The 14787-nt window shown below is 36.4% G+C and overlaps 2 protein-coding genes across 2 annotated transcripts; one reads left to right on the forward strand and one right to left on the reverse strand.

The window, feature by feature from the left end:
• The first annotated feature begins 5815 nt into the window (after positions 1-5815).
• Positions 5816-7074, forward strand: LOC107769268 (uncharacterized). Its single transcript, XM_016588475.2, has 3 exons — positions 5816-6042; positions 6145-6409; positions 6528-7074. The coding sequence occupies exons 1-3, from the start codon at positions 5928-5930 to the stop codon at positions 6745-6747; spliced, it is 600 nt and encodes a 199-aa protein (XP_016443961.1). The 5' UTR covers positions 5816-5927; the 3' UTR covers positions 6748-7074.
• A 1452-nt stretch (positions 7075-8526) lies between these two features.
• Positions 8527-10130, reverse strand: LOC107769269 (F-box protein SKIP23-like). Its single transcript, XM_016588476.2, has one exon. The coding sequence runs from the start codon at positions 9991-9993 to the stop codon at positions 8689-8691; it is 1305 nt and encodes a 434-aa protein (XP_016443962.2). The 5' UTR covers positions 9994-10130; the 3' UTR covers positions 8527-8688.
• Between the last annotated feature and the right edge of the window lie 4657 nt (positions 10131-14787).

Below are 14787 nucleotides of genomic sequence, written 5' to 3' on the forward strand. Positions count from 1 at the left end.
TCCTCCGGCTTATACTACACAAGTATTAGCAGGATTGAAACACATGCCGTAGTAAACGAGAAGTTTACTAATCAAGATAATTTTATTATTTGGCATGACCGGTTGGGCCATCCTGGTTCTAATATGATGCGTAAAATAATTGAGAATTCACATGGACATGTAATGAGGAATCAGAAGATTCTTCAATTTAAGAAATTCTCTTGTGCTGCATGTTCTCAAGGAAAATTAATTATTAGACCATCAACTATTAAAGTTAAGATGGAATCCCCTGCATTTCTGGAACGTATACAGGGTGATATATGTGGGCCCATTCACCCTCCATGTGGACCATTCAAATATTATATGGTTTTGGTAGATGCATCTACAAGATGGTCACATGTGTGCTTACTATCAACTCGCAATATGGCATTTTGCGAGATTGTTGGCTCAAATAATAAAGCTAAGAGCACAATTTCCAGATTATGCAATTAAGACAATTCGTCTTGATAATGCTGATGAGTTTACATCCCAAGCCTTTAATGATTATTGTATTTCAACTGGGATAACAATTGAGTATCCGGTTGCTCATGTTTATACACAAAATGGTCTAGCAGAATCATTGATCAAACGCCTCCAATTAATTGCTAGACCAATGCTTATGAGAACAAAACTTCCCATTTCAGTATGGGGTCATGCTATTTTGCACGCAGCAGCACTTGTGAGGATAAGGCCCACAAGTTATCATAAAGTCTCCCCATTGCAATTGGCTTTTGGTCAGGAGCCAAATATTTCCCATCTTAGGATCTTTGGTTGTGCGATATATGTTCCAATTGCTCCACCACAAAGCACAAAAATGGGTCCTCAAAGAAGGTTGGGGATATATGTTGGATATGAATCTCCTTCTATTATAAAATATCTAGAGCCGATGACTAGAGATTTATTTACGGCAAGATTTTCTGATTGTCATTTTAATGAATCAGTATATCCAACATTAGGGGGAGAAAATAAGCAGCTGAAAAAGAAGATAGATTGGAATGCATTATCACTGTCTCATTTAGATCCTCGAACAAATCAATGTGAACAAGAGGTTCAAAAAATTATTCATTTACAAAATATTGTAAATTAATTGCCAGATGCATTCACTAACCTACCAAGGGTGACTAAGTCACATATTCCAGCTGCTAATGCTCCAATTCGAGTTGATATCCCAACAGAACAATTAATTAAAGCAAATGAGTCTAAGCCATGCTTGAAACGTGGTAGACCAATCGGTTCTAAAGATAAAAATCCTCGAAGAAGAAAATGAGCAAGTGATCAAAGTGAACATAACACAGAGGTAGTGGCTCAAGAAGAGCCCCAAGACGTAACAAATGATAAGACCTTAGGGGAGGTCCAGGTACCTAAAAATAATGAAAATGAAGAGATATCAATAAGTTACGTCTCAACCGGGAAAAGATGGAACCGAAATAATATTGTTATCGATAACATTTTTGCTTATAATGTTGTTGTTGAAATAATGCAACAAGATGAGGATCTTGAACCAAAATCTGTCAATGAATGTAGACAGAGAAATGATTGGCCAAAATGTAAAGACGCTATCCAGGCAGAGTTAACTTCACTTGGAAAACGTGAAGTCTTCAGACCCATAGTTCGAACACCTGAAGGCATAAAGCCAGTAGGGTATAAATGGGTTTTTGTGCGAAAACGAAATGATAAAAATGAAGTCATTAGATTAAAGCACGACTTGTGGCACAAGGGTTTTCCCAAAGGTCTGGAATTGATTATATAGAGACATATTCTCCTGTAGTGGATGTTATCACCTTCAGGTATCTCATAAATATGGCAATACAAGAAAAACTTGATATACATCTAATGGATGTTGTTACAGCCTATTTGTATGGATCATTAGACAACGAAATTTTTATGAAAGTACCTGAGGGATTTAAAGTGCCAGAAGAATATAAAAATTTTCGAGAAACTTGTTCAATAAAGCTTGAGAAATCTTTATACGGATTGAAACAATCAGGACGTATGTGGTACAATCGCCTGAGTGAATACATGTTGAAAGAAAGGTACAAGAATGATTCAATTTGTCCCTGTGTCTTTATAAAAAGGTCTGGATCTGAATTTGTTATAATCGCTGTGTATGTTGATGATTTAAATATCATTGGAACTCCTGGGAAGCTTCCAAAAACAGTAGACTGTTTGAAGAAAGAATTTGAAATGAAAGATCTTGAAAAGACAAAATTTTGTCTTGGTTCTACAAATTGAGTATATGAAAGATGGAATATTTGTCCATCAATCAACATACACCGAAAAGATTTTAAAGCGATTCTATATGGATAAAGCACATCCATTAAGTACCCCGATGGTTGTGAGATCACTTGATATAAAGAAAGATCCATTCCGACCTCATGAAAATGATGAAGAGCTTCTTGGTGCCGAAGTACCATATCTTAGTGCAATTGGGGCATTAATGTATCTTGCCAATAATTCCCGACCAGATATAGCTTTCTCAATAAGCTTATTGGCAAGATTTAGTACTTTGCCAACACAAAGACACTGGAATGGTATTAAACATATATTGAGATACCTCCAAGGGACCATTGATATGAGTTTATTTTATTCAAATGAATCCAAGCCATCATTGATTGGTTATGCAGATGCAGGATATTTGTCTGATCCACACAAAGGTTGATCTCAGACAGGCTATTTATTTACAAGTGGAGGTACAACCATATCATGGCGTTCGATGAAACAAACTATGGTTGCTACTTCTTCAAATCATGCAGAGATAATAGCCATTCATGAAGCAAATCGAGAATGCGTTTGGTTAAGATCTATAACTCAACACATTCAGCAAATATGTGGTCTTTCTTCGAAAGAGAATATTCCAACAATATTGTATGAAGACAATGCTGCATGCATAGCTCAATTGAAAGGAGGATATATCAAAGGAGATAAAACAAAACACATTTCACCGAATTTTTTTTTCCGCTCATGATCTTCAGAAGAATGGTGAAATAGATGTACAACAAGTTCGTTCAAGTGATAATTTGGCTGATCTGTTCACTAAGGCATTACCAACCTCAATATTTGAAAAGCTGATATATAAGATTGGAATGCGTCGTCTTTGAGACATTAAGTGATTTTTCATCAGGGGGAGTAACTAATCGCTGCACTCTTTTCCTTAACCAAGGTTTTGTCCCACTGGGTTTTCCTGGTAAGGTTTTTAATGAGGCAGCAGGCAATGCATATTATAAATAACTATGTACATCCCAATATTTTTTTTGTAAGTTTTTAATGAGACTTATCTTATTCTTTTCGTGTATAACCGTGTAAGCAGCAATAGTACTACTCCATTAAAGGTTGGTCAGAGCAGATGTGAATTCACATTTTTATATGTAAAAAATAATAATAACGTCTCTAAACTTCAAGCGTCGATATAGTTAAAGAATTATCTGTCCGTCGTAGTCTTCCTTCCTTTGTTTTTCCTTTTCAGATTCTTTGATTGGGATTTAATAATCTTGGTCAAAACCAGATGTTGACTGAGCCCATGGATTGTGATCTTGGCTGAAATAGTATCTTATTAGATTACTTATAATATAATTCATGAAAAGAGGGGAAAACCTCGATTTTATTCGTTTTTGTTTTTTGTTTTTCCACTCGAAAGATAGCACGATTTTTTTTTCTTAATTCGTACATTGGGAATAAAGAAACACTATGCGCAAATCACATACCACTCTTGCTTTTGCCTGTGCAACATTTACCTATTCCCACTTCCAAATATTATAAGAACATTTATTACTTTAGTTCTTATAATAGATTTTTAAAATCAATATTAGTGGAAAATTTGATGATGTAACAAACTTATAGGCACATACCATAGGTTGGAAGAATTACAGAGATTGTCCAATTGGATGAGTAAAAAAATAAATTCGCACATACTTTTTGATAGGAAGTAATTAAGCTTCATTATACCACCAACCGTTGGCAATCAAAATCTTTTGTAATTTTATGGCTGAGAATTATTTTCCACTCTAATCTTTCTTTATCTCTTCCTTAAATTTGGAACAACAGACACTCTTCTTCTTCTATCTTAAGCGATGTCTAATTTTTATGCGATTTGACAAATACATGCGTGTGCATTATTGTTTCATATTAAATTCAATATAAGACAATATGAAAATTGTTGCATTGATAATACCAGGATTATTAATATTGTACTTTATTAATCAAATAATACATAATTAATACCCCTGTATTTTAATTTAGATGAGGTAAATTGACTTGATACAAAAAAAATTCAAAAAAAGAAGAAGACTTGGAAACACGTGGTCCTAAAAGCTTAAGAGACAAGAGTTTAGTGAGACCATGACATTTGTGTGACTATAAAAATTTCTCATTAAAAATAAATTAGAAATGAAAAGTTTAAAGTCTAATTGTTTTCAAATATAAAAATAATTTATTTTTTGAAAACTAATAAAGAAATTGTGTCATTTAAATTAAAACGAAAAGAGTATTAATTTTTCTCCTATTATGATAAGTTTAACCAAACTAGGCTAGCTGGCTACCGGCAGGTAAAATATTCTCCTGGCTATCTTATTTTTTTGTTTTTTCAAGGTTATGTAGGTAGTAAAATAAAAAAGAAAAAGAAAATCAAAGAAGATAGTATATCGGGTCCAGATCTGCAGTGAAATTAAGTAAAAATTGTACGGGACGTCCTATTTGGTCGCCCCCATTTAACCTATATCCATTTTTTTAAAAAACTTTTAACTTGTACTTATTTTTAAAATAACTTCAGTCCCCTTTCTCTTCCTCCTTCGTTTTTTTCTTCTTTCTTCTGCTGCTGTTGGTGCAGATTATTTCTTCTTCGTTTTGTCTTAATTAATATTCTTTTAACTGACCTAATAATGCAAAAAAATTTAATTGTTTGCTATTACAAAGCGTCCCCCTAATATCTTTTTGAACCTGTGTATTGAAAAAGTTATAGCAAATTATGATAGTCTAGTCATACTTTCCATTTTCAATTACTCATAGTGAGAGAAGCGGGAGCTGAATTGTTCATATAGTACATGATTGCCGAATCAAAGTAAATTTTTAGGTAATATTTGTAAACAGAAAGTTATTTTAATTGAAACAATTCACTTTCTTGCTTCCCAGAGCCTCTGAAATCTCCTAATATTGTAGAAATTCTTTTCTTTGAATGAAAGCCTCTAACTATGTCTGAATCTTTTAATGTTTTACTGCTACACAAGTTTTTCTTTTTTCAAACAGTTATCATCAGCTGGAAGAATACTTGTAATAGCAAATGATGGTGTTTGGGACGCTTTGTCTACATTACTAGCCAAGTAAAATATTAGTACAAATAAAAACTTCAGCTCTAGAGCTGAAGTTTGATAGTTACAAAACAAAAACTTCAGCTCTAGAGCTGAAGTTCGACAGTTTCAAAATAAAAACTTCAGCTCTAGAGCTGAACTTCAGGCCCGGCTACTAGAATACTGAAATTTTGCGTGATTGTCTTTGCTACTTCGGCCCCGTATGCTGAAGTTATGCAATTTTTTTTTATAAAGCGGACACAATTAAAACGTGATACAAAAAGCGGGTATAGATGCGTGAAATTAAAGGTAAAGACCCATCCATGATCCAAAAGAAAGGGTCCCACGAGTGATCCAGTAGATCACGGGGGAGTGTCTCAGTAATAACACAAGGATAGAAATTAGGTCCCACCTTCAAAACCGAAGATCCTTACGAATATTCCCCTAATATTCCTCTCCTCCCACCCCTCCAAAATGGATAACATTTCTCTTTACCTTCCCTTCCCTTCCCTTTAAAGTCATCCCCCATCTTCTTCTTCTTCGTCATCACTATATAAAGCCTTCGTTTTTCCTTCAGCTTCCTCCTCATCTTGACGTTGTGTTTTGCAAGTTATCCGAAATTCGATAACCATGTTTTCAGAAGTTGAACAAGAACAGCTTATTGAGAAACTCGAAATCTTCAAAATCCAAGGCAGAGATAAACGTGGCCGGAAAACCTTGCGCATCATCGGCAAATTCTTTCCTGGTACATAAATTTTAAAGATCCTTTATATTTCATTTTTCTGATTTTTCCTGTTGAATTTTTGGCCTAAAATATCGTTTTTGTTTTTATTTTGGGGCTAATCAGCTAGGAATCTGAGCGTTGAAGTGGTGAAGAAGTATTTAGCGGAGAAGATCTTTCCAGAACTTGAGAAACGGCCATTCGCCGTGGTGTATGTTCACACGGATGTGGAGAAAAGCGAGAACTTTCCTGGAGTATCAGCTTTACGATCCTTCTACGATGCGATTCCGGTGAAAGTCCGAGATAATCTGGAGGCTGTTTACTTTCTTCACCCTGGCCTTCAAGCTAGGCTCTTCCTTGCCACTTTTGGTCGCTTCATCTTCAGCGGAGGGTAAGATTGTCAATTCATATGAATTAGGCGCATCTTAATTTTTTAATTTAGAAAGAATTAAATTTTTGATTACTTAAAAAATGGATATGGTCCGGGTTTTGATTGGGTGTTTGTGCAGGTTGTATGGGAAATTGAGGTATGTGAACAGGGTGGACTATCTTTGGGAACATGTAAGGAGGAATGAGATTGAGATGCCAGAATTTGTGTTTGATCATGATGAAGATCTTGAGTACCGCCCGATGATGGATTATGGTTTGGAGAGTGATCATGCGAGGGTCTATGGTGCGCCTGCAGTAGACTCTCCTGTGTCAATGTACTCTATGAGATGCATCTCATAGACGGCCTTTGCACTCTTTTTGTTCCATAGTTTTAATATGTAGAAACCTTTTGTTTTTTTGGTTCTTTCCAGCCACTTTAAGAGCCTTTGTTTTGTCTGTATATACTACAAAATTAGGTGTAGGTTAGCAACTAGCAAGCCCTTTGGTTTTTGTTTTTTCCCTTGTTATATAGAGGAGAGAAGGATGATAGAGTCATCAACTAAGAAAGTTTTGATGATTTCCAAGATGAAAACCTGCTGCATAATTTGTGATTTGTAAATCGGATCTGGGATGTTCTTTTTTTCCTATCCAAGATGAATATCCTTAATGGAGAATGAAAATTTGTGATGTAGCTGATTAAGAAAATAAAATTACTACATTGTAAACGCACAAGGATCAAAAGACTAGACATTAATTTATTCAAGCGTATCTAGTGCTTCACCTCTTCCCATGATTAGCAGCAGATCAAATGTCTTGTTCGGAAAGCTGGTGCATCGTGCAATATAAACACGTCATATATGTTCAAATTGATCATTTTGTGAAAATGTGGAAGTCAGGAAAGGTATGGAAACATAGTTTCGACTGTAAACAGAAGATATGTATATTTTTTAAAGAAAATTATGATACGGCCTTAATCGAAATGATATATGCCTCTTTTATATATTCACATATTATCGAGAATTCTGATTATGTCAAAAAGGTGTTGGAATAAGTTCATCTTCCGCTAGATTCGATTTGAAAAATAAACTGATCAAATTGTCTAGTTGGAAAATTTGATATAGTTGTGAACCTACTGTTTCGGGATGGAGCTGCGGATTTCCAAGGCGTACAAATAGCATTGGAGTGACAATTTGTGAAAGTTTAGATTATCTCATTCTTCTTAGTGATCTAGCTTAGTGTTTTGGTTTGTTTCTTTTAGGTATTATGCTAATTGTTAGCTAGAATTCCAGTATTCTACTTTGTGCTTTGGTTTCACTTAAAAGTTTACATCTCCATAAAAATTTGTTGTTCTTCGTTGCCTTCTCCTTTCTTATTTTTAGCTTCCGAATCATCATTGTGTATTTTAACACTATGTTATTGGGATTTCTAAGGGAATACCCATTTTTTTCCTCTATCGGTGATGATCAAGAAGAAGACGACAAGAATTTAGAGATGATGCGTTAAACTGTAGCAATATATGGTCTCCAGATGTTAATTTTTCCCAGAGAATTTGTTCTGAATCTTCCACATGGTAAGAGGGAAACATGTGAACACTAATGAGTTTGGTAAGAGAAGTAAAAAGAAAGCAGTTTGATTAGGGATAGGACACGCTTTTCGTCCACATTTTTCCTGGGGCATTAAAGCACAAAGCATTACGCAAAGAAGGAATAGAGACATGAAACTTTCGAAGCCTGCAGCTTAACACTAGCGTTTTTGTGAAAGTCCATTCATACTCTACACACTTGTCCAATGACCCATCCCATCTGATTTTCTTTATGAGGGAAGACTGTCACTTCGCTTCCAAGAAAGTGGTTGGGTTAAACCACTAATGCCTTTGAAATGCAAGCTAATTCTTTTCTTTGTTTTTTATAGATCAGTTATGCCCGAACCTTTTTCCCTGGTTTAACTTTCTTTTGGGTATGGGAGGCCAATGGTCAAAATTGCAAATGGGAAGAGCAGACACATAACATGTTGAGAAAATACACGTCTATACTATAGCAACTATCAAGTAACAACTCAATGCTCCAGGCCCTTAATCTCAGTTCATATACTTTACTCTATTGGACTCTATTGGACCTTAGAGCTTGCTAATTACGAGACTAAAACGCAGTAAATACTCAATTAAACTAGAATGAGTTTTGTCTAGACAATTGCATAAGTAGTGCTCTGAACATACAAAATACTTTTCACTTTTCAAGATTCAATCTAACACATAAAATGGATGACGGAGTAGAATTTAACCATAACATTGGAGAGGAAATCTTAGTTGAGCCAGCTAGGTGGTGGCCAGAAAAAATCAGTGTAACCAGGGAAACATGCCATTGGCCCAAGAAATGCATTCTCCATATGAAATCCCCCAAGTGAGTAGCCTTTTTCATGTTTTAACGCATCCCAAAAATCATGAAAATCTCCATTCTCAGCTCTCCTGAATTGATCCTTGAAGAAAATCATATTTCCTCTACACCCTGTAAAATCTTTAGCAGACACACAGTAAGACCAAAAGGATGCATCATCTCCTACAAATATGACTTGGTCATTCAAGCTTGTAACCTTCCTCCAACTATGCTCCTCCTCATCAAGTTTATACACTCTGAATCTAACTGCCATGTCATAAACTGCTTCCTTTGTAACATCAGATGTACAATATTGTTCGTATTTTGTTTGCACCGAGGATTTATCCAAGTATCTGTCCACTAGAAATAGATCTGTATCCCTTGATGTCCTCACCAAGTATGACTTGTGGTTACCAAAAAAATCATCCCTGGTTGGGAGAAACAGAGGATTTGTAACTAGGCTCACGTTCAAAGAAGAATCAACTATAACCCCACGCCCGTATTGGTCAATAGCAAACAATTTGTTCTTGTACTTCACCACGTCGTGATAAACAGGCTTGTCCAGATTGTGGTTTGTAAGCGGACGGTCCATCAATTCATTTAATTCTACATTCACTCTTGGTTCACGTGTGAATAAATACAATTTCCCGCTCTTGGTAAGAATAGCAACCGCTTTTCCATTTCGTCCATTGCAGGTTCGGCCGCCAGCAGGAAGACAAACAACTTTATTGGAACGATAATCATTTGTATCGTGCCAAAAGAGGGTAGATTTATGCAGTACAGAGACACGGAATTTGTTCAAATGAATCTCTTTAGGGAAGTTTGATGGTGTTGAGGATATAGGAGTTCCAGTGATTGGGTTCAAGAGGCGGAGTTGGCTTTGGCCGTCTTCGCCATAGTGTTCCTCTACGGCTATCAAATAGCTGCTGGGTGGTGATGATGAAGATGAAGATGAAGGTGGAAGTTGTTGAAGTTCAAGCCGGTAAACCAATCTTCTGATGTATTTTCTATGAGGTTTCTTAGTGGGTTCAGTCGTGATTGCTGCAGATCCACTCGAGAGTTTCTTACAAGAGGGAGGTGGAACTGTGGATCTCCAAGAGGTACAAACAGCACGAAAATTACCAACTTGAAATGAGTATTTGAGGCATTTGCAGATCTTGACAAGTAGCTCATCAGGAAGGTCGGCCCATTTGGGCCATGAATACAAGTTCGTCTTGGTTCTTCTCTCATTCATCTTCAGGTAAAAGTTGGTGATATGGCAAGAAATGAGCTTGAAGATTTGCTTAAAAATGGAGTTGCATCAGAAAGTTGGGTGATGGTATGTGGTTTTAATCTTACAGTCCATGGCAGTACAAAAGCAGCTGCTAGCTATAAATTACTACGTAGTTGAGATTAAATGGAATAGAGAGATGCAACTTTTGGAGCATGCTGCTCAACTTACTACTTATGTGAAAGTCCTTTCACTCTTTTTTAAACGTTAACTTGCCTGATTCCCTTATACAGGAACTTAATAACAATACCACCTAATCTCAATTCTCAAGAACTCTTACTCCTCCCAAATAATTATAAAAATTTAATTGTTAATATGACTTATAGTACTTTTATAAATTTTGTATCAAAAGAATTAAAAAAATGCTATATTCGAATTTACGGTCAAAATTAAAAAAAATTGATTTGGGACATAAAGGAGTAAGTAGAAAACGAGGGGTTCCTTACTTCTTACATCCCGTGAAGACCAACAGGTGACATACTTTTGTTTCTGGAGGATGGAAATTGCCAAACATTCTCAGTCTCCACAAAATTGGCTTCATTGTCAAGTACTATAACTCAAATAAGAAAGCATCTTATAACGTAACAAATACGCTACATCTCATTGACCGAAAATAAAGTTCATGTGATATATAGATTGGACTTCCTAAAACTAGCATAAATTAAAATGTCAATGAAACCTTTTTATACGTTATTTGTACACGGAAAAGGAGTATAAACTATACAATAAAGAAACAATTACACTGCATATCACCCGACCCAATTCTATAACCTTAAAGAGCCCATATTTTGGAATCTTACATGCTGAGGCCCGTATTGTATATATATTGAAATAAAAGTTTTAATGCTTAACCCAAACAATCTTCTCTTCTCTTCTACATTTTCTCCTCTTCGTCTCTCCACTCCAGCTGATATGGTGTCCATTTCATTCAAATGATTTGGTAGCCAATTTTGTTGACTTGGTTTGGTTTGGTAGTCAACCTTGTTGAATTGGTATAATTTGGTAGCCAATTTTATTGACTTGGTTTGGTTTGGTAGCCAACCTTGTTGAAATTGTGAAAAGGGTGTGCAAATTGTCAAATATTGTAGGCTTTAGAGAGTGAAGTTTTGGCTATAAAATGAGAGCTTTAACTCTCATTTCTACACACTAACAAAGAGAGAAAAGAGAGAGAACAATGTATTCCATAAACTATACAAAAATAGTTTGTGAAGAAAAATAGAGTGTGAGAGATAGTGGTCTTAGGAGTATTTTACTCGTTACTACACAGTGTAAAATTCCTCGCTATAGTGATATCAGTTGCTCTTCTTGGCCGTGATTTTTTCCCTTATTCAGAAGAGTTTCCACGTAAAATCTTGGTGTCATTATTGTTGCATTTTTATTCTTGCTGATTTAACCATAACTTAGTGTTTCGTATTTATCACTAATACCGTGAATATTATTTTTACGGGGTTTATTCCTAATAAGTGGTATCAGAGCCAAGGTTCTGTCTGAGTATGCTCTGTGGTTGCAGCACAGTCTGAACTTCCACATCAGAAAAGAATTACTTTGGTCTCATAATAAATAGTATTTGTATTTGTGATAAACGATGGAAACCAACACTAGTAGAATGGTTACTTTGAATGACACAAATTATGCCATTTGGAAGGGCAAAATGGAAGATTTGCTTTATGTCAAGAATTTTCATCAACGTGTCTTTGCCACTATAAAGTTTGATAATAAATCAGATGAATAGTGGAATCTGTTACACAGGCAGGTTTGCGACTTTATTAGACAGTGTGTTGACGATAATGTTTTGAACCATATTTCTAGGGAGACACATGCTCGGACCCTATGAGAGCACCTTGAAAGTCTGTATGCTCGGAAAACTGGAAACAATAAGATGTTTCTAATAAAGCAAATGTTAGGTTTAAAGTACCATGATGGTTCCGCGATGACAGATCATCTGAATAATTTTCAAGGAATCATGAACCAGTTATCTGCTATGGGCATTAAATTTGATGAAGAAATTCAAGGCCTGTTTTTACTTGGTTCCCTACCAGATTCTTGGAAAGTTCTTAGAACTTCATTATCAGATTCTGCTCCGGATGATGTGATCTCTATGGATCTTGCCAAGAGCAGCCTTTTAAATGAAGAGATGAGAAGAAAATCTCAGGATTCCTCATCACCAGATGTCTTGGTGACTGACTCTAGGGGGAGAAACAAGAATCGAGGTTCTCAAAATAGAGAACATAATAGAAGCAAATCCAAAAGCAGACTTAAAGATATTGAGTGCTATCATTGCGGGAAGAAAGGGCACACAAAAAAGTTCTGCCGGATTTTGAAAAAGGAGAATAGAGACAAGGAAGAACAGAAAGAAGATGGCAATCATGTGGCTACCGTCACTACAGAAGATCTTGTTACCGTCCTTGATGAGGATCTGATAAATAGTGCTTGTGATGAGTCAAGCTGGGTTGTGGGCAGTGGTGCCGCATCTCATGTGACATCAAGGAAGGAATTTTTCTCATCCTATACTCAAGGTGACTTTGGAACTTTGAGTATGGGTAATGAGGCTGTATCTAGGGTGGCTGGTGTTGGAATGATTTATTTGGAAACTAGTATTGGAACTAAACTAGTTTTAAACAATGTAAAGCATGCACCTGATGTTCGTTTGCACTTGATCTCTGTTGGTGTTTTGGATGATGAGGGATATGTCAGTACCAATAGTGCTGGAAAGTGGAAGCTCACTAAGGGATCCATGATTGTGGCTCATGGGGAAATGCGTCGTGGTCTATACTGGACTACGACCTCTACCTGTGTTGATATGGTGAATGTCGTTGAGAGCCATAACTCTTCAGCGTTATGGCATAAGAGGCTTAGCCACATTAGCGAGAAATGACTAAATGTTCTGGCCAAGAAGAAATTGTTGTCAAATTTTAAAGTGCAAAATTAGAAAAATGTGAGCACTGCTTGGCTGGAAAACAAAAAAGAGTTTCTATCTAGTCTCATCCTCCTTCAAGAAAGACAGAGTTGCTTGAGTTGGTGCATTCAGATTTATGTGGTCCAATGAAGACAAGGACTTTGGGTGGTGCACTTTATTTTGCTACCTTTATTGATGATTGCTCAAGGAAACTTTGGGTCTACATCTTGAAGACTAAAGACCAAGTGTTGGGTGTCTTTAAGTAGTTTCAGGCTTCAGTTGAAAGAGAAACTAGAAAGAAGCTGAAGTGTATTCGTACTGATAACAATGATGAATATTGTGGACCGTTTGACGAATACTGCAAGTAACAGGGTATCAGACACCAGAAAACTCCTCCTAAGACTCCTCAGCTTAATGGTTTAGCAGAAAGGATGAACAGGACCTTGATGGAAAGAGTCAGATGTTTGCTTTCTGAAGTAAAGTTGCCGAATTCGTTTTTGGGTGAGGCTTTGTTGACCGTCGCACATGTTATTAATCTATCCCCTGCAGTTGCTTTGCAAAGTGATGTTCCAAACAGAGTTTGGTATAGCAAGGATGTTTCCTATGACTACTTGAAAGTGTTTGGTTGCAAAACTTTTGTACATGTGCCTAAATATGAGAGGTCAAAATTAACTGCCAAGACAAAGCAGTGCATCTTCATTGGTTATGGCCTTGATGAGTTTGGTTACAGGCTATATGATCCAATTGAGAAGAAGGTCGTGAGAAGCCGTGATGTTATCGTCGTGGAGGATCAAACCATTGAAGATATTAACAAAGCGGAGAAGCTAAAATCTCCAAGTTTTGAAGGTTTAGTTAATCTTGATCAAGTGCCTCATACAAATGCGGATGACGTTAGTGGGCTCAATGATGATGGTGATGCCCAGAACTATATTCCAGATCAATATATTGATGGTAATGGTGATAACAAGGCTAATATTAATGAGGTAGGTGCTCCTACTCACGAAGTTGTGGACGAGTTAAATATTCCACTCAGGAGGTCTTCTAGACCTTGTACTCTTTCCTCCCGTTATTCACCCAATGAGTATGTATTACTCACTGATGGGGGAGAACCTGAATGTTATGCGGAGTCCATAAATGATGAGGACAATGCTCAATGGATTGAAGCCATGCAAGATGAGATGAAATCTCTGCATGAGACCCATACTTATGAGTTGGTGAAATTGCCTAAGGGCATGAGAGCTTTGAAAAACAAGTGGGTGTTCAAAGTTAAAGCTGAAGAACATAGTTTGAAGTTCAGATACAAAGCTAGATTGGTTGTCAAGGGATTTGGTCAAAGAAAATGTATTGACTTTGACGAAATATTTTCTCCTGTCGTGAAAATGTCCTCCATTCGGACAGTTCTTGGTTTGACTACCAGCCTTGATTTGGAGATTGAGCAGATAGATGTGTGTCACACCTCCTTTTTCCGACCCCGCGAAGGGCGAAGGAGTTTTTTCCAATTAAAGGACAGTCGAAACGGGATTTGTTTATTTATTTCAGAGTCGCCACTTGGGAGATTTAGGGTATCCCAAGTCACCAGTTTAATCCCGAATCGAGGAAAAGAATGACTCCATATTACAGTCCGCGAACCAGAAATCCGGATAAGGAATTCTGTTAACCCGGGAGAAGGTGTTAGGCATTCCCGAGTTCCGTGGTTCTAGCACGGTCGCTCAATTGTCATATTTGGCTTATTTATCTGATTTTAATACAATTATGAACCAATGTGCCAATTTTAACTCTTTACCACTTTATTATTATTATTATTATTTTAAAAAAAATTGTGAACATCGTTTAAAACATGTCTTTGGATTACGTCACATGAA

This window comes from Nicotiana tabacum, chromosome 3 (assembly GCF_000715075.1).
Source record: "Nicotiana tabacum cultivar K326 chromosome 3, ASM71507v2, whole genome shotgun sequence".
NCBI lineage: Eukaryota > Viridiplantae > Streptophyta > Magnoliopsida > Solanales > Solanaceae > Nicotiana > Nicotiana tabacum.

What these genes read in the sequence shown, in the direction of transcription:
- LOC107769268 (XM_016588475.2), top strand. Translation starts at nt 5,928, where the DNA reads ATGTTTTCAGAAGTTGAACAAGAACAGCTTATTGAGAAACTCGAAATC. An exon ending in CATCGGCAAATTCTTTCCTG is followed by an intron (nt 6,043 to 6,144) that starts GTACATAAATTT and finishes GGGGCTAATCAG; the next exon opens with CTAGGAATCTGAGCGTTGAA. An exon ending in CGCTTCATCTTCAGCGGAGG is followed by an intron (nt 6,410 to 6,527) that starts GTAAGATTGTCA and finishes GTGTTTGTGCAG; the next exon opens with GTTGTATGGGAAATTGAGGT.
- LOC107769269 (XM_016588476.2), bottom strand. Translation starts at nt 9,993, where the DNA reads ATGAATGAGAGAAGAACCAAGACGAACTTGTATTCATGGCCCAAATGG.